Genomic DNA, 18,854 nt, shown 5'->3' with positions numbered 1-18,854 from the left:
ATATTTTTCAGCTCTAGACTGGTCCTTGTTGCATCTCAAACTGAGCTGCAATTTTAAGATAAAACTATATATTAATATATTATATATCATAATATTATATATTACTATATATAAATGGTATATTATGATATAACTATATATACTATAGTATATATAACTGTGTATATATATATATACTATAAATGATATATTACTATATATTCTATATTTTGTTCAGGAACTTTTTTTACTCCTTGTATCTGTTACACTACACAGCCTACAAGTTTGAGAGCTGTGTTTTGCTAACTAAAGCATGACTTCACAGATGTAACTATTGGCTTGTTTTAATACAGTACAGTATAGAGGTGATTTTTAAGTCAAAGATAGTAGTGCCATTTCTGCATTTACCTATGTTTGCACTTGAGAAAACACAAGTGCACTTTGTCACACAAAGTCACATCTTTCTGTGACTTTTATTCTCTTAAGTTTTCCTCAGAATCACACTGATCCTCATAACTATGGTGCAATGAAATTCATTTGATGCAAAAGGGTCATGGTTCTTCACAAGATGTAATCATGCTCTGGGCTCCTTTGTCCCCTGCTGAAGGATTAAGAAGATTTCACAGAGCTGCTTCCTGCCAGAATTAGTAAGAAATCACTTTCAGCTACACACAAGGTGCTTTCCTATCCTTCCATTCCGTGGCATGCACCACAGTGACTCACAAGGAAGGATTAAAATTGTACCATGGAAGTTCACTGAAAGCCAGAATCTCCTTTTGTAAGCATAACAACCCTTTTGCAATTTCTCTAATTTGCTTCCTGTAACTGACTCTTGTTCCAAACAACATCAGAATGTTCCCACTGGCTTGGACCAAAATAGCATTCCTGGTCCAAGGTTCAGTCACTGACCATGAGAGTTAGCAGGTGCCTGGAGAAGAGAATAAGAACATGCAATGCAACGTAACCAGCTTTAGAGTCTGTTGATTCACAGATTTTATTTCTGTGAATAAAAAGCTCTGGAAGATTTTTCTTCCATGGATTTGTCTGATTGCAGCATTGCTTAACAGTAAGTTTAAAAACATGCAGCTGAAAAGTGTCTTCAACTGATTCTCAACCTGTTGTCTTCTGGTTTCATTGGATTTGTATTAGTTCTTATACGGAAAAAGTATTTTTCCCTATTAATCATCTTTGTTCCATATATAATTTCAGATACTCCTCTTACCCTTCAATCCTTTCCTTCCTAGGATGAAGAGTCACAATCAATCTCCTCTTGTCTTGCAGTGAAAATGTTTCCTACCCTCAACCACCCTTGTCATTGTTCTACAATATTCTCATTCAGAGCAAAGTCAAGTTTTCTCTCCTAAAATACACAAAAATCTCAGGTTTTAATAAGTGGTAAATTAACTTCAGGTAACTTCAGAAAAAATGTATTAGTGTGGTTTTATTTAGAACACTTCACTTTCTTCAGATCCAAGGGGGGTTTTTCCCCTCCTGTGCTCACAGCAGAAACCCATGAATCCCACAGCCAGATCCTCCCAGTGTCCTCACTCTGCTCTCTGTCTTTCCCTCGTTTCCTGAAGTGCCATTCAAACAACTTTGGTGGAAAAATGGCTCTGGTGATTCATGACAGTTAATTCCCACTCTGGTGAGGACCAAGGGAATTTTAGTTACTGCAGGGATCTTAATGCCTGCAAAGCATGCAGCTTTATGGATGTTTACATGGAGGCACCTTCCTTCCACTGAGGATTTTTATTATTAAAATTTAAACTCATTATCTACAGGGATCTGAATCACAGCCAAAGTAATTAGAAAGACTTCTAGAGACTTTACTGACCTTTGCTTCTGACCTATAATGATTCACAACACCTTGAACCAGCTGATGTCACCATATCTCTGAATCACACAATCACTGAGGTTGTAAAAGACATTTAAGATCATCAATTGAACAATCTTGAAACAATAAACTCCACCAAAACTAAGATTGACAAGAAAATTACTCTTAAAAATATATCTTAGCAACCAGCAGACTGCTACACCTGTGTTATGCCAGTATCAGCACTAACTGAAACTCCACTACCACAAATTACAAAGGACATTTGCAGGTTTCCAAATGCCCAGTCAAATCCCACACTAAACAAAGACAGTGACTGTTCAGTTTAAGTCAATCCTTGAACACGTCTACAATGGATTTTGCAAGCTTTAAACTTTTATGATGCCAGCATTTACAACAGTGATTTACAGTCTGACTCAAATGAAGAAACCTCATGGTTGACTCAAAGAACATTCTCCTGCAGCGTTTCTCAGAAACAGGTGAAGATTACATAAGGGAAAATAATGGATGGAGAAATGGTGCATGACCACTTGTTCACCTCCTCACTTGTGCAAGTGCAGCTTAAAGATTTTCCTGAAATTATCTTCAGGCTCTTACTTGTACTTACAAAATCTTTTCCTGACAAATTCTAATCAAAATTGATAATGATGATAAGGAAACACAGTTTATTTGACAGTTACGATCCAATAAATTGGTATCCCACAGGACTTTCTAAGCTATTCAGAATGCAAATGATTTCGAAACAAAAGACTTGTCCAAAGTTTACCAAAGCCTAGACTCAAGTTTCCCAGCACCAATTTGTCTGCACTGGTGCAAGGACAATAAACAACTTGAGAATTCCAGAGATCATTAGAGAAAAGTTTTTAATATCTACATATGAATATCTCTCTAGAAATTCCTTAAGCCACCCTGTTCCCTCATTATTTTATCTTTTTTCTATTTTGTACTAGGAGATGGCAAACACACAAACTGGGAAGTGTACAAGGTTTTTGAGTCTACCTCTGCTGAGCCCTACCACAGCATAATATGCCTAAGAAAAAACACCAGAATGGATGCTGGTTGTCTGCATTCTTTCTTTGACTGCACATTTTAAAAAGTTTAGTTTTTTCCCCTAACTGTGAATGACAAAAGTAATCTACTTTGCAAATTATTTTAACGCTACAGAAAGGAGAAATAAGCAAAGCAACAAAGATGAACCCTGTACTTTACATTCAGCCCTTTCTCACCTGCTGCCTGACCTGCAACAGGAGAGGGTCTGACCATGGTCTGTGAGGGCAGATACAGCAGAGGAAATGGGACACAAACCAACACAAACTGGAGATTGGCAGTTCAGGAAAGCTGACATGCAATCACATGGCTGAGGAATTCAGCTCAAAAACTCTGAGCTCTCTCCAGCACCTTCCACACAGGTCCTTCCTTGCAACCACTCCTGTCATAACCAGCCCATGAGCAACAATCATTCAACAAGAAACAACCTCCTCCCTACAAAAAACTTCCCTCAACCCAGCAAAGCTCTCATTGTGTCAGAATAGACACAAAAAATAGAGGTTGCTTGCCCTTGAACAGACATCTAGTTCCAAACACAGACAAACTTTACTCAAAATCTACAAATCCTGCAGTTCTCCACTTACCTATCCAGAGTGTCCTGAGGCACTTTACTCCCTCCAGCTCTGCTGTTGACACTGCTGTTCTTGTTGGCAGTCATGGTCATTTCTGCTTTCTAGAAACGTGGATATCTGTGAGAAGAAAAGTCAATTAAGTTTCAACAAGACCAAATGACAATTAACTCCTTGAACTAGTATGCTGTGTAAAGGCACAGGTTGTTTCTCATTCTATAAACTGCAATCAGTGTAGTTATGATCCTGGAAAACGAAACTCGACCTCTCTATTGCTGCTATTGCACATGCACAGCAAAGTTTATCAGAGCCCAGTACTATAAATGGAAACAACTTATGGGAAGTAGGTGTGTGCTTCAGGTACTGGCCTGCCTGATGAGCTGGATACCAATTTAACAAAATATCGCAGGTTTGGTGTGGTTCTTCCATCCATCAGAGTATGTGGAGATCCCAGCAACAGCACTGTGTGATACTTGCAAACACCATAGCTGTGTCTGGGAGTTCACCACACCACAGCTATCCCAAGGAATAAGGAAACCTTTCTCATCTTTAAAGTGCAGCTCTATTATGGAAGTATTTTCTATAGTGAAATTTATTCAGTGACAGATTTCTAAATATAATTTTCAAATCTGCTTGTGATATGAAAATACCATATTGGACTCAGGATTGGACTTTTCTCTATTGGACTCAGGCTTCTTTAAGTAAAGCTGTCTTAGGACACACTTAAATTCTCAGGTAATATAAAGAATCTTTATCAATTCCTAGCTAGTTTTTAGCAATTTGGCAATCCCAAAAGCAGTGAACCTAATTTTTGCCCTGTGTATAAAGTTAGGTGGCCAAAAGATGGGTCTCACTTGTGTGACATTGCTACACACTGGCAAAGAAGCAGCCCAGTCCCATGATTTCTTTTGCCTTCATTCTGCTGTCTCAATAGCAATGTCATGCTGTGACTGAAAGGAGAAGATGATGATATGGATAAAGGCCAGGGTGTCATCCAAGGGGTGCAAAAGCAGGAATCTCTAATATCATGTCCCTCCACTGACTATACCCCACGTTTCTCCAGTGTAAAGCACAGCTCCTAGTGGCCATTTTTTCTGTCACTGTAATCCCTTGAGAAATACTTTGCAAAATGAGGGAGGAATGTTTTTTCATGTCATGACAAGATTCCTAAAAGTCCAGCAGTGTCCCTTGAGAAAGAAAATGAACAGTATTTACTCCACCTGATGCTACAGGAGTCATTTATGAAGGACTCTGTGGCTCTGCTGGCACCAGTCTGGGTGTTTTCTGAGATGCTGCTTAGTTTTAAAGTAAAATATCTACCACGGTTTACAGCAGTGCCACCCAGGGTCTGACCAGAACTACCAATTTTGACGACCATTAACAGCACAGCTAATGCAAAAATAAGGAGTGTTATGAAACTTCTTGTTTACTCAAACCCACAGGAAGTCCAGACTGCTTGAGAAGCCACTGTAATGTGATGCTGCAAAGCAAGCTGGGGACTGACAACACACAAAAATCCTATCACAGTCAAAGGACATTCTCTAAACCACTTTGTTTCCAAGCAGTTCTGCCACAAACACAGTCAGAAAATCTGCTGATTGCAGCTCCAGAGGCAGAGTCAATCATGCTGACCACAGACTCCAGGTCTACTTGTCCTTCTCCGCTGTCTTGTATCAATTTTCCCAGATTAAGTAGAGATTTTTTTCCCCCCTGGTTGGTAACATTTTTCCTGCACTGAAGCTCCCTAAATTCCTCCAGTGTCTCATTGTTATTGTTAGCGTTACATTATCAAGATTACAGGACTGTTACAGAACTGCCTGTTCCAACTGGAAAAGGGATTGCTCAGGACAAAAAAGGAAGCCTGCTAATGCTGGCCAAGCTTTCTAGGACTGTACATTCCACAGGGAGTAAGCAGGTTTTTGTAATGTTTTCCACTCACCAGTTCAATACTTTTACTGTGTTAAACCTAAATTACTTATAAGCATTTAATGTGAGAAAAATAAGAAAGATACACATGGGATGAGGAGAACAATAACTGTTAGCATGCATGTGCAACATTAATTTTCCAAGATTTGCTTTTCTGTTCCAGACACAAATAAGCTGAAGAGACCCTCAAAAAGATGGGGTACTGATCTGACACATTAAAAAAATATAGTGTGCTTTTATGCTGCTGTTTTTGAGAGTCCAGTTTTCCCATATCCAAAAACAGATTGGGGGATGGGGGAAGAGAAGAAAAGTATGTCAAAGCTTGAAAAAAATAGTTGTCAACAGTTAAAAGAAGTGATTATTTAAATGATAGATTTCAAAGCTACCTAAAATGTCAAGTAGAACAAAGTGGTTTGTTTTCAGCTAAAGATAAATTGAGTTCCTAAAGACAATTTCTCAAGATATGTCAGATTTACTGATGTGTGTTCCTTCCCATGCAGTTGAGACTATGATACATATAGTGATATATATGACTTTTCTATTCAATTTTCCTTTAACGATTATTTTGGATGAATATTTTACTGTGGGTGATGCTGATATCATCCCAGCATATGCAGAGAAAATGCAGACAGCATGAACATGGCAGGAAAGTATTCAGCCTTTTACAGAGGTATCTGTAAAAAAGGACTTATCATCTCAAAAAACCCACCCACCCATCCACCAATCCACATCACCCCAAAAGTAAAAAGAAAAAAAAATAAAACAGAGACAAAGAAACAAGGAAAGAAAACCTAAACTAAATCTTATGGTTATGTAGAAAGTTATTTTAGAGCCTTCAAGTGAGTCTGACAGCCTGCAAGCTTACTCAATGTTTGTAAGGTCAGAATCACATCTCTTGGGCTTGGGTGAGAGCATTCCTCACTACAGTATTTGCAAATTATTCACATGCTTCACAAAGCAATGGAAACCAAAATCTCTCAAGTATTGTGACATACTGTTAAAAACAAATCCAAAAATAGTCGTGTCACACAGAATCTGCATTGCCTCATAAACCGCCTAACAAACCTGGTTTAAAAATGCAGAATTCTCTTTTATTTGTAAATGTAAAGAATACCTCTGAAACCCTTATTTAACCATAATTTGTGCTTTGCTCCAGATGTGGTTTCACTAATTTTATCAGCACAGCTCTCAAGCTGGCAATTTCATGAGCCCAAACGGTAGAATCATTATATCAATTTTGCCTAAAACCTCCACAAACCATTTATCAGGATCCAAAAGTAAAGATGACACACAAATATGAGAAATGGTTTGATGCCAACAGGGGATCTGCTGCTCGTGCCAGGCAAGGTTCAGCATCGTGACTTTAAAGGGCTGCTGCAATGCAGATGTTTCCTAACAGATCTTCATCATCACAGGGACATCCCATGACCAAATACTCCTTATGGACCATCTGTTAATGAGCCCTACACTTTTACTTTATTTCAAATTAAAGTGTGGCCTGAGGCTTTTTTAGGGACAGATGAGGCTCTGAAACCCATCATGCTTATGAACATTACAGCACCACTGAATGTCTAATTCCATTAACAAATGTTAGAGGAGAAGGGGGTAAGTCCTCTGCTCCTCCCCACTGCAGTTTGAAATAATTCTTAATTTCCTGAAGCATCCCAACACTTTGGAAGCACCCACTCTCGGTGTCACTGCTGAAAAGGTGAAAAGTTTTTTCACTGAAAGCTGTGAATGGGATTGGGTTGGGGAGTGAGGCTTGGAGCAAGGACCTGAAAAGCCAAGGCAACACAGAATGCTTTAATTGCTTTATAGCTTCAAGAAAATCCCCTGCTTTCTAATACACAGTTCCCATCAGTGAGCACATTGCAAGAATTGATTCCTTCCTCTCCTTCTGTAGAAGGTGAATGTTATTGAACCTAGAAGAATTTACATGTGATGTCTGATGACTTGAGAAGGGAACCTTTGAATGTAGGTTCCCAAGCCCCCTTCTGGCATTATCACTAACATGGCTTGAAATCTACTTGAGTTCTGAAGCTTTTTCATGCGGATTATTTTCCCCTTGAAATTCCACTGATCTGAGATCTGGAAAATATGGGAAAATTTTACTCCTTTGGTCTGCCCCAAAGGGCAGAGACCTGGAGACATAACAGGAAGTCATAACAGGGCTGCTACAGGCTGCTAAAACAAACTCATGTTTTTGAAAAATTACAATATATACAAACTTTTATAAGCATATTTATAATAATTGATGTGTCTACTTATTTTTCTCATAACAGTAGCTGCAACAGAATGGCTTTAACCAATAAGAAGTCAGCTTTACGTGTTAATTTGCTTTTCTGAGTGCTTTAAGGGAGCTTGCCCACATGTCAAGAGGTGTAGTACAGCTGAACTCTTGTTTAGGAGTTGCAGCCTGCTTTGTGGCAATTTGCCTACTCCCTTCCAGTAAAACAGATAATAATGTCCTTCCAGAACAACATCACTTCTGATGAACTGGAAAGTCCAATAAAATGTTTAAAGACTTCTGCCTTAAGAGGGCGCCTGTAGAGATTCCTGGGAACACTCTTACAAGAACTACATTCAGGAATACCTGTTCTCTGGACTGGCTGACTCTCCACAGCCTCATCCAAAATTTTCCTCCCTATAATCCACAGCCTGTTTCCAACCAAGTCAGTGACCAGTCACCCTGCTAAGCTTTCACAGCTAGGTGGCAACTTTACTTCTAGCACAAACTCCCTACTATAATAAGCAGGAGTGGTGAACTTGCTTGCCATTGACCCTTGCAATGCCAAAACCACCCTCTCAGCAGTTCAGTGCCCACTGAACCGAACTGGTACTGCCGGAAAACTGATGTCACAGCACTTACTGGAGGGGAAAGAAGTTACCTCCCCCAGGCAGGTGAAAAGCAGACACTGCCTAAAGCAGACAGCTCTCCACTCACCCTTCACACTCCTTTCCTGTTTTTCTGCCACTTAAAATGCTTTTCCCTTTTCTGATGTTCTTGTTCTTTCCTATTTTGTGTCTTTATTCTGTCTTCCTTGCCCTACTTTATCTTCTTATTACTTCATTTATCCTCTGTCCAGCCATTCTTCCTCTCCCTCCTGCCCTTAATTGAAAATGGGCAATACCTGATGGAGGGAAGAGAGCTCACTTGAAATACACAGCAGTCCAAACCCAATGCCTGAACTAGGTAAGAACTCAGTGCTAAGCTGTTCTATTACCCTTAGCAGTCCTAGCGCAATCACAGCTTCCAAATGGAAGGAAAATAATATGAAAATCAAGGAGGAAGACATTTAGAGAAGGAGACATGAACAGAAAATATGTCTGTTATTGAATCAGAAATACTAATTTCCCTGCATAGGCTGAAGGAAAGGTTTAGGTTTTAAAAAATATATTTAGTATTTCGAGCTTAAATATCTTGATTTGGGATACCAGGGTAGAAAGGGCCTATATAGAAACTATGCCCAACATATATCTCAATCCTTGTTATTATTCCTCCTTTGTTCTTTCCCTTTGTCCTCAGGATTTTTGCACAAAAACAACCATTTAAGTCTCAGGAGCTCACCTGTTCCTGTTCCTTATTCCTCAGTGAAGTCATAATGCTTTAATAGCAACATGAGCACCATTTTCACAATAATGAATTGCTTCTTGTGACACAAAAATCAAATTATAAATTTGCTAAGGAATGAGAGTTGGTTAGCTTTGAGGAACAAAGACCCTTTTTCATTAATATCTTTTGTGTCACAACAAATATGGTAAATGAGAAAATAGAATGTCCTTTGGTATTTCCCATAGGGTATGACCAATCCCTAAAAATATCCCAGTGCAATTCACAGAGTGAACAAACAAAGATGAAAGCCTTACTAAGAATTAAAAGGAACTTCCCAGTTGAGCTGACACCCATGACTGAACCCTCCTCGCACCAAGGCTGACTGACAAACTCTGCCAGACAGATGAGAAGCATCCTGGCTTTGCAACAGCTGAAGGTTTTGATTTGTTAGAGCATCATCTGAGGGAAAACGTGGGTCACAGCCATCCTACAGAGCAAGCTGCTGTGCTACACCTGTCAGCACACCTCCCTTCCCTGCCTGTCAGGCACACGAGGCTCCCATTCAGAGCCCTGTTAGCGTAAGAATTGTAAAATTATTAGCAGTTATTGTCCTTGCAAAGTGTTTTAATGATATATTATGGGAGTAAGAGCAGTCTTTGGATACTTCAGTAAGGTCAAGAGCTGATCTATGGTGATACCATGAATCTCCTTCTGATTAGATTACTGTGTGTTAGTGATTGTTCTGAGCCAGTATTTCCCAGAAGCAGGTCCTGTCCGTGATACCCAAGCTGCCAATGCTAATGATTCCAGTGAAGAAATTGTTAGTTTGTGTGGACTGTCTCAATAATATGATATAAAAGCACCCTGGGAGAATGAGGTATGAGCTGGAGACCTCGTGGATGTAAGTGGAAAACATTGGCCAAAGCTGTCTTGGCTTGTACAAAGATATGAGAACAACATTGGGTCTGTCTTTTAAGCTCTTGGCAGTTATGCAGGGAATCTGTAGAAAGGCACACAAAAGATTTTAATTCCCCTAGAGAAGATCTTAATTCCCCTGTATCCAAAGTACATCCAGAAGTGAACCTGGAAACAGGCATTAGCAGCAACAAATGGGATGGCAAGTAAGTCCATTGTTTGTATGAAGGATTTGTGCAGGAACCTTTCAGGAAGGTATCTGTTTACATTTAGAAATTATGTTCTTGCACTTAAAGCAACATCTGCAGGATGCAGAAGCTCTGAGCTGTGTTGGAGCTCTGACATGGATTTCAGTCACACTCTTAGAGGTAAACTTGCTTAGAGGTAAGATCTGCAAATTCAGTGCCAGAGATTAAAGCCCACCACCCACCATGTGATGGGTGCCATTCTGGCATCTGGCTGAATGGCCCGTTTTCTCAAAGGTACTCCTATTTTTCCTACTGCCTCAGGAATCTATCCAAATCTCCAAATATCACTGCTGTACCAGAGATAGAGGCTTAAAACTGTCCTGACTTGAGGCAATGAGCAGTTGTCTTATGCACAGTGGTCTTCTGATTCAAATTCCCTTCATGTCTATGAACACCTTGGCTACTGCCTCCCTCTCCTTCGAACTCAACATGTTCCAAGACAAAAGAAACAAACCCAAGTCCCCTGTCTCCCAGGATGATAAACTACATTGAGGTGTGAGCAGCCTGGCTGAAAGGGTGCAGCCCATGCCCTGCCTAAGTTCCCACCTCAGACAACTAAGTAAAGAATCAGAGAAACATGAACCCAGCAAAATGAGTTAATCCCAACCTTCCTTCTAGCTGCTGAAACAGAGAATGTATGCAAAAGAAGAAGCAGAGAAGAGAAGTGAGGTCCAGTCAAGCAAGCATCAGAACGGTTTGAGACTGGTAGAGCAAAGGTGAGGTGAAGGATAGCTAACATACTATGAGAAAAACACAAATGTGAAACAAGAAAATGGAGAAATTTTTAAAAATATGAAAGCGCAACAAGAAGAAGGTGAGAAGACAAATACAGTCCCCTTCTTCCCCTCCACACTGGGAAACCCCTTGGTGTCCCCCAGAGAAAACAGCCCACCTTTCCTCATGCTCTGGGATGTTTTCATTCCATGGCTAAAATCTTCCTCATGGAATAAACTCTGAATTTTTCTGACATTACTTCAACAAAAACAAATCTGCAATACTGTGGTAACCTGACATGAGAGTTCACCAAAAGAGACAGAAATTCCCGCAGTCCTGCAATGCAGGTGCAATGAGAGTGCAAAGTGCTCAGGGTTTGCATAGCTGGTCATTCAATACACAAACCCAAAGTCAAATCTGAATTCAAGTTTTTGAGTCCTTGACTCATGGGTAGAAGCCTCCTCCCCCATGCACTCACAGCCCTGCAGTGACTCAGGAGACTTGCATTTCCTAGACTCCTGCAGTTTCTTTACAGAATTGGTTCTAAGGGAGATTGGAGGAAAAAGAGAAGAGGAGAAATGACTGAGAGAATATTGGCAGAATGACAATACAAAGCTAAGCACAGCAAACTACTTCTCATTGCCTTTGTTAACAAAAATTATAGCAGCTATAGCAACAAAAAGGGGGGCAGGGAGGAAAAAAGTCTGAGATTTTTCAATACCCCCAAAGAACACAGCTTTCTAATATGGAAAAATCAAGATTTATGGCACCAGCAGCTCCTACAAGGCAGGGCTGAAGTAGTGCACAATGGTTTCAATTAAAGGCACCAATCATTAACCAGTACAGCTGGGCTTAGCAATTGACAGGCAACATCATCTCTTCTACGAGCCACGATTCCTTCAGGAACTGAACTAGCTTCTCTTGCAGTATGACATGCCCTGCAGACCCATTTCTGGTGGATTTACCTCATATTGTCTGTGAAGCCCTGTGACAGAGTGACTAATGTCACTGCTCAGAGCCTTTGTGCCTGTACCCCTTCACCAGCCATCACACCCTGATATCCCCATGGATGCTGCCCACAGCACAGCCCTGCACACTCAGCAGGCATCTCAGGGAGAAAAGCATTTCAGTTCCCTGCTGCCTGTGAGTATTTTCCTTCTCACATACACACACTTGCAAGCTCAAAGAGGGAAGGAATGTCTGGCACTTCTGCGGTGACCATCTGGCAGAAGCACTGCTCCATTTTCTGGCAACTTGACCAGAGTCTTAGAACAATTATTTCAGTTCCTGATTCAAGCACTGGAGACAGAAGATCAAGTTACATTTCTCTCCAGCCATCAACACTAATTCAGTTTTCACTAAGTCAGCCTTGCTGGAATTTCACTTTTCCACGCTGAAACAAAAAAAAAAAAAAATAAAAATAAGGGGAAAGTGTGAATCTACACTGGAATCCCAGTAGAAGAGAAGTAAGGAATTTCAAGAGTTACCCTTCACAAATGTAAAAAATGCCAGTAAGATCCAACAGGGAAGGAGCTATTCCTTCCTAGAAAGGATATTTTATACGATAAAATTATGAAGAACTGGATATATTGAAAATTAGATTATATGATCCTCAGTGATATCCCCTGGCTTTTTAACAACCATGTATATAAGCTTTCTTCCCTTGCTATCACAAGCTGATTGCGAGTTGAAGAGAGTACCTTCCCACCTATTGCTCAGTCACAGCTATACACAGCCATCAGCAGAGGTGCTTTTCCCAAGGAAAGGGTTCAACTCCCACAGCACTGACCTTTGTCATCTGCATGAAAGGAAAGTTTCAACAAGCTACCACAAGCAAAAGTGTTATAAATCACCTTTCATCAGGCCTCCAACCACTAACCAGAGAAACAACTGGAAACACTTAAACCTGTTTTAGCATTCCTTGTAGAAGGAAGCAGGGAAACACCTCCCCATCCACCCACTGAAGCTGATTGCAGCCACCAAACCACCCTGGACAGTGGCTCCTGCCAGTGGAGTTTCTGTTGAGGACTGCTGCAGCAACAGCCTTTCCCACCAGAGCTACAAAACCAAGCAGCAGCCATAGAAACTCTAGCTCTGTTCCCATGTGAGCTGCATCCAGAGTGGCAGGAGGGAACCACAGGGGTTTAGATATAGGCAAACAGAAACGAATCCACAAACAAACTGTGAATGATATCACATATTTTTAAACCTTCACATGCTGGGAGATGGTATTTGATGATTTGAAAGAGTTTTTCTTCATTCCTTTTATGAAAATGATTTACATGCAGCTGTGTACATGACATGTTGGAGACTTCTCAAGAGACCAGGGGCTGTTCCAAAGAACTCACACTTCTATGACAGGAATTTCATAACTGAAGGCACTAACTATCTTCCCAGATGCCGGCTTGAATAGACCCACTGTGCTGGGAAGTTCTGCTGAGGGAACAATCTTTCTTCACAGCCCCGCAGTGCACGAGTAAACCTGACACAGAGAGGTCTTACAGCCCGAACTGCTTCGTTCTCAGACTGGGGAGAGACCAACCCACAGGGGCTGTCAGACAAGCACTGCCCCCATCACATGGGCCCGTGCAGAATGCCCCCCAGCTTCCCAAATCCCACTTCTCTGCTTGCAATCCACGTCTGAACATCTGTAATGCCAGAGAGGGCATGGGAGAACACAGCCTGAGAAATGTGTCAGGTAGAAAACGTGATCCCATGCCCTTACAGTCAGCAGGATGGGTCCAGGAATAACAAGTAGCCAGTGAGCGCAGGAATAGGGTCCCATTTCTTGTTCCCAGGTTGGCTGCAGTACCATAATATGCTACCACTTCTGTTTAACAATATTGAAACATGTAACCTTAACTTGAAATGTTTGTGTGAAATGATGAATTTTATCCAGACAGCATTTGGAATATTGCTCCGGCAGAAGCATTTCTACTCAAAAGTTTTAGAACTTGTGTTCCTACTTTAGCTCAGTTCAAAACTGTGAGTAAAATATAATTTAATAGCAATTTCATTTTGCAATGATCTCATTGAAAAGGCATATGCAGCACTGCCCTTGCAACACAGAAAAAGCCACAAGATAAGCCTAAGGGACACAGATTAACACTCTGATCAGATAAAATTTCAGCCCCTTCTCCCTTGCAGGGAATGTTTTGGCCTTTTGCCAAGCAGAGAGCTTTCCACACACAGTAGGATAAATTTGGTATAGCACCCATATGGAAATATCTTCTTCACAACAAGGCCGGGGTGTAAAATCTATTATCTGACCACACATGCTCTCTTACTTCGAACATGACAGCAGATTTTGACTCAAACTTTCCCTATCTCATGGGAGTCCATATTTGAGCAAGCTTTAGCATGGTGCTGGCACTAAAGCTGGTATTCATCTTTCTTTTCTTCTTTCCTATGGTTTTAAGCTGAATGCAGCAGAAGTTCCATTTGGATCTGCTCCCTATACAAAAATATTTTTATTGTTTCTTTTAAAGTGTGGTTACCATAGACAATAACTCTGCATCAACCAGACCTTCAGAATTGGACCTGTCTACTCAGAACAAAAATGTCAAAGCAGATTTTGCTATGATGAACTATCATTGATCAACCTGAAGTTTTGTCAGGGGAAGTTAGGCTGGATATCAGGAAAAGGTTCTTCCCCCAGGGAGTGGCTGGGCACTGGAACAGCTCCCCAGGGCTGTGCTCACAGCACCAGCCTGACAAAGCTCAATAAGCATTTGGACAATGGTCTCAGGCACCTGGTGTGACTTTTGTGGTGTCCTGTGCAGGGCCAGGAGTTGGACTCCATGATCCTCATGGGTCCCTTCCAGCTCAGGTTATTCTCTGATAACATATAGTTGATTTAGTAGAAGGGAAAACTGCAATTCTAATCTGCTTTCATAGAGTTTATGCTTATGCAGTTCTCTCCTTAAGTCTAGTTTCAGACACTCCTTTGCTACTGTTCATAGAGGGTGATATCAGAAAGGAAATTACAGCTCAGACTTCTCTCCTGTTTCCTACTCCTTTCACTGCTCCTCCTTCAGTTCAGTTGTATGCACACTCATCTTCCCAGATGTAAACAGAATTTTAAAATGTGCATCTACAAATAGACAGATTGTTACAGAGGTAACACACAGAGGTGCTGGACACACAATCTGACAATAAACTTCACAAATAAACTTCTTTTCCAGTAAGTAAATCAAGCAGAATAAAGTATACACACAGAGTATAAACAACACTGCCCTACTAAAAATTTTATAATCATGAAACAAATAAGCCTTTAAAGATAAAAAAAAATCTATTACACAGAAACTCTTAGGTGTCAGCTTCCTGTGAATGTATTTTCCCCTGTGTTTGATGAATGAACAAATCCAAACATTCAAGACAGATACTAAACAGTTTTGTCTAGCATGAAGTCTGCGTTGCCAGATTCCATGTGGTTTCCAGTTGGTACCATGAATTCAGCCACAGCTCATTCAAAACTCAGTCCTAGCGTTCCAAAAGGTAGGTAAATACCTATGAACACTTCATGATGGCAGGAAGGTGATTTATATTATAGAGGCAGATAAAATTGTACCTGTGTCTAGTGCACAGTGGACAAAAGCAGATTCCACCCTGCTACAACAAAATTAAGGCCTTTTGCTACTCCAAAAGGTAAAGACTGATAAGATTCTGAATCTATTTTTGTGACTAGCTACTCATCTGATGATCTAGGGATGACATTTTAACTGACAATTTTTGTTGAAATTTGTAGGTATAGAAATGTACCAGGATTCACAAGTTCCTACAGACCATGAATTCCTGAAGCTTCCTGGTGGAGTAACTGCTCTCTCTTTTAGTGTGTGCTTATTACTTAATATCAGAACTCCTACGTCATTTCCCCAGACAACTATTCTCCTATCTAACCTAAAGAATGCATGGTGGGACATCCATATGCAACAGGTTTCCTTTATCCTATGTTTTAGATACAAAAGTCACGTTAAGCTCTTTTCTGATCCTAGGGAATTTAAAGGTGTGAAAAACACGAAATTCACTTTGGCTGATTCTTCACAGTAGTTGTATTGCAGGTGAGGCTCTAAAGAAAATATATGTGAGAAAATGGTTTGAAGTTTGAGGGCCTGTTTTCAAACTGCAGTTTAATTTTATGGTAGTTTCAAGGTATTATCTCTGCTATTTCAGACAGCCGCATTTTCTTAACCATTTGACCAGTCTTTTCATCAAAAAACAAAGAAGGCTGGAGTTTCTGTGTGTATGATAAATTCACCTCATGTTGTAACAAATCATCAAGCTCCATTCAATTCTCATAGAAGCAAGTTTTGGCCCTTCCAGATTTAATGGGAAAGCTGGAGCCACAACACAAAAAAATGAGAGCTCTTTGGGAATGCAACCACACCCCACTCATACTCTGCTCTGTGCCCATATGCCCACCCACAGATACACAACAGAGCTGTTGAAGCTCTGCAGATGGCAAATCCAATATTGTGCCATTTTGGACTTTCTCCTCAAAGGATCATTCCACATGGCTTCTTTTATACAGTCAGGATTTCTTTTCTTGGGAAGATGGACATTTGGGCATGGAAAATATCTGTGGGCATGAACAATGGGGAAATAGCATTTATAAACTGAAATAAAGCCTTTCCAATTTGTGGAAACAGCTGGAGGGAGGAAAGAATCATGAATAACGTAGTTGAAACTCAACAGGCTGTTGACAGCGAGTCCTTTCAGATGCCAGCTATGGCGACACTCTTACGTAACAGTACAACATTTAAATCTGTATCTAAAGATGAGTCAATGCTCAGTGATGTACCCAGCATTTTGTTTCACTACACTGAGATCAATCAATCCATCCTTCCCCTACAGATAATTCGTAGGGGAGGAAGAGTAGTTTCATCTGCTTCTTGTGTATTTTATGGTGCTGTACAAATGCTAGAATGAGCATTGATGCTGCTTTAAGCAGACAATTCATTCAACACAGAAGTATTAAGCTCAGTGGTCAGCCCAGGGGATGACTGCACAGGCACCTCCAAGGGAGCATCTGCTGAGCTTCCTGTCTCTCAGAAGGTGTTTCACTCCTGCCACACACGAGGCTTTCAGGTTGTGAAAGGAATCTTGTTTCTTATAAGAAAAGAGGGAGACTTTTAGTGTGTGTCATTCAATACAGCATGTTTTCAATACAGTACATTTTCAGAGTAATTCCACAAATGAATGCCCAATGAAAATAGACAAAAAACATGGAGCCAAAATTCCGCATGAGGAAACACTATAACAATCTCATTTAAAGTGTTACAGAAATCTTTCAAAACAGTGTCAGCAAGGCACTTTACCCATGTTAAGGAGAAGCAAATATACTTTAACTAATAATTTTCTTTTTCTATAGGAAGAGGTAAAATCCACTTGCTAGCTAAATATTTTCCTTCAAAGCTACCCTGCTTCTGCCAAGCGTCATTAATCATTGTGCTGTTAGACAAGATTGCTTTGATGTCAACAGATCATACAGAATATTTAAGACAGCAAGCTGCCTGAAAAATTCAGTGATAAGGTCAAGGTAAACCAAGGCAAAAAGTGTTTACTCGGTTCTGATTTAGTCAAGAGTTTTACTTGTTTCACATAAAGTTTATCTACTTTTGATTGTTATTTTATCTAGCACTACATAGTGCAAAACTTCTATTATTACTATGGCCTGACTTACCCAGTCACCTGGAAACTCAACCATCTAAGGAGGAACAAAGACTAAATTAGAAATACTCTTCTCTATAAGGGATTAGGAAAGGGAAAAGAAGTGTTGATTTTGATTGAAGGGGTCCAATGGCCGAGTTCAGATTAGCCAAGCAATTTGAGTTTCACTGAGTACTCTGAGAACCTGGGCAAAACACGGGGTTTGGGGGTTTATTAGGGGGTGTGGGGGGTGAAAATTAGAATTCTCTTTGAGCACTATAAACAACAAAAAACCCCCACACTTCCTCTATCCAAGAGCAAATGGATCCCCCCAAGAACTAGTTTCAAAAGAAACTATAGTTAAAAATTCTTTTGGAAAATATTCAAGCTATGGTTTATGGATAGAAAAGCATTTTTAAAAGACACATTAATGCTTCCATTAAGAAACAACAAATAGAAACATGCAGACAAATAACTACTTAAACTAATGCTTTGGCAACAACAAAAAAAAAAATTAGTACATCACTTAACAAATGGATTTGACCCAGATTCCTACTCTGTTTTAAGAGAACATTCTTGAGAAGAGTTCACAGGCTGTTGGTACTACTAATTTATCTCAATTGTGTTACAGCTTTCAAAGCGTCAGTAAAAGACTTGCAACATCCGTTCCCACTTTGTTGCCTACACATATTCTTACCAGTAAGGGCTATTAAAAGAAGCTGAACTAAAACTGAAAACAAGAAAAAATTTAAATCATAATCAGCAGTTGAAGGGAAGGCTGTTTCTTCTACATACTAAATAAGGGACTTGAGGATCTGCCGCAATAGCAATCTTGGCTTGCTCTCCAATTCATATAGTCCCTAGCTCCTGTGACAAGATTTGGTTTGGTTTAAATCTATGTTTGCTTGCCTTCAGTCCACCCAGGCTGTCTTCATCTTCAGGTGATGACACTATAAATACCATTTCCTTTCTTTCAGTCTGAAAAATCACCAACTCAGCTGTGCAGAAGGAGCAAATCTAGCTGCATATTCCTTTAAAAGAGCATTTTTATGGAGGTAGCGGATGAAAGTAGTCTCAGGATACTTACGCGATAGTTTGTTAATAAGCTCCATACAACATGATATTGTTCTCTCAACACTAGTCTTAACACCCTTATCAATTCACTCTCCAGCTGCTCTATTGATTCTGAATTTCTGTCTGTGGTTCTGCTACTGAGTAAAAGTCCAAAAAGAACAAACACACCATTCCGCGTCTGCAATAGAGCAGAATTATCAGACTGTTCAGCACAATCTAGCTTTTACTTTCAAACTCCAAGGCTCCACATGTCCTTTCCCTCTGAGTTGGTTTATCATGATCAGAATCACTGATCTGAATTTTCCTCTTCTGGAAAACATACTATATTTGCAATTTCCAAGCATGCTATT

General features: G+C 40.2%; 1 protein-coding gene across 3 annotated transcripts in view; it reads right to left on the bottom strand.

Moving 5' to 3' along the window:
• The window catches only part of DENND2B (DENN domain containing 2B), a 144,507-nt gene that overhangs the window by 81,798 nt on the left and 43,855 nt on the right, over positions 1–18,854 (bottom strand). For all 3 annotated transcript variants that reach the window (XR_010743782.1, XM_066320781.1, XM_066320782.1), the window contains one exon: positions 3,442–3,546. Coding sequence is in view for 2 of the 3 variants with exons in the window: in XM_066320781.1 (XP_066176878.1) it covers positions 3,442–3,521 (80 nt within the window). In the remaining variant the exon portion in view is untranslated. The remainder of the gene's footprint in view (positions 1–3,441; positions 3,547–18,854) is intronic.

Source organism: Sylvia atricapilla, chromosome 6 (assembly GCF_009819655.1).
Source record: "Sylvia atricapilla isolate bSylAtr1 chromosome 6, bSylAtr1.pri, whole genome shotgun sequence".
NCBI classification, from domain to species: domain Eukaryota; kingdom Metazoa; phylum Chordata; class Aves; order Passeriformes; family Sylviidae; genus Sylvia; species Sylvia atricapilla.
The sequence above is the reverse complement of the archived record's forward strand: the minus strand, read 5'-3'. Positions and strand labels throughout refer to the sequence as shown.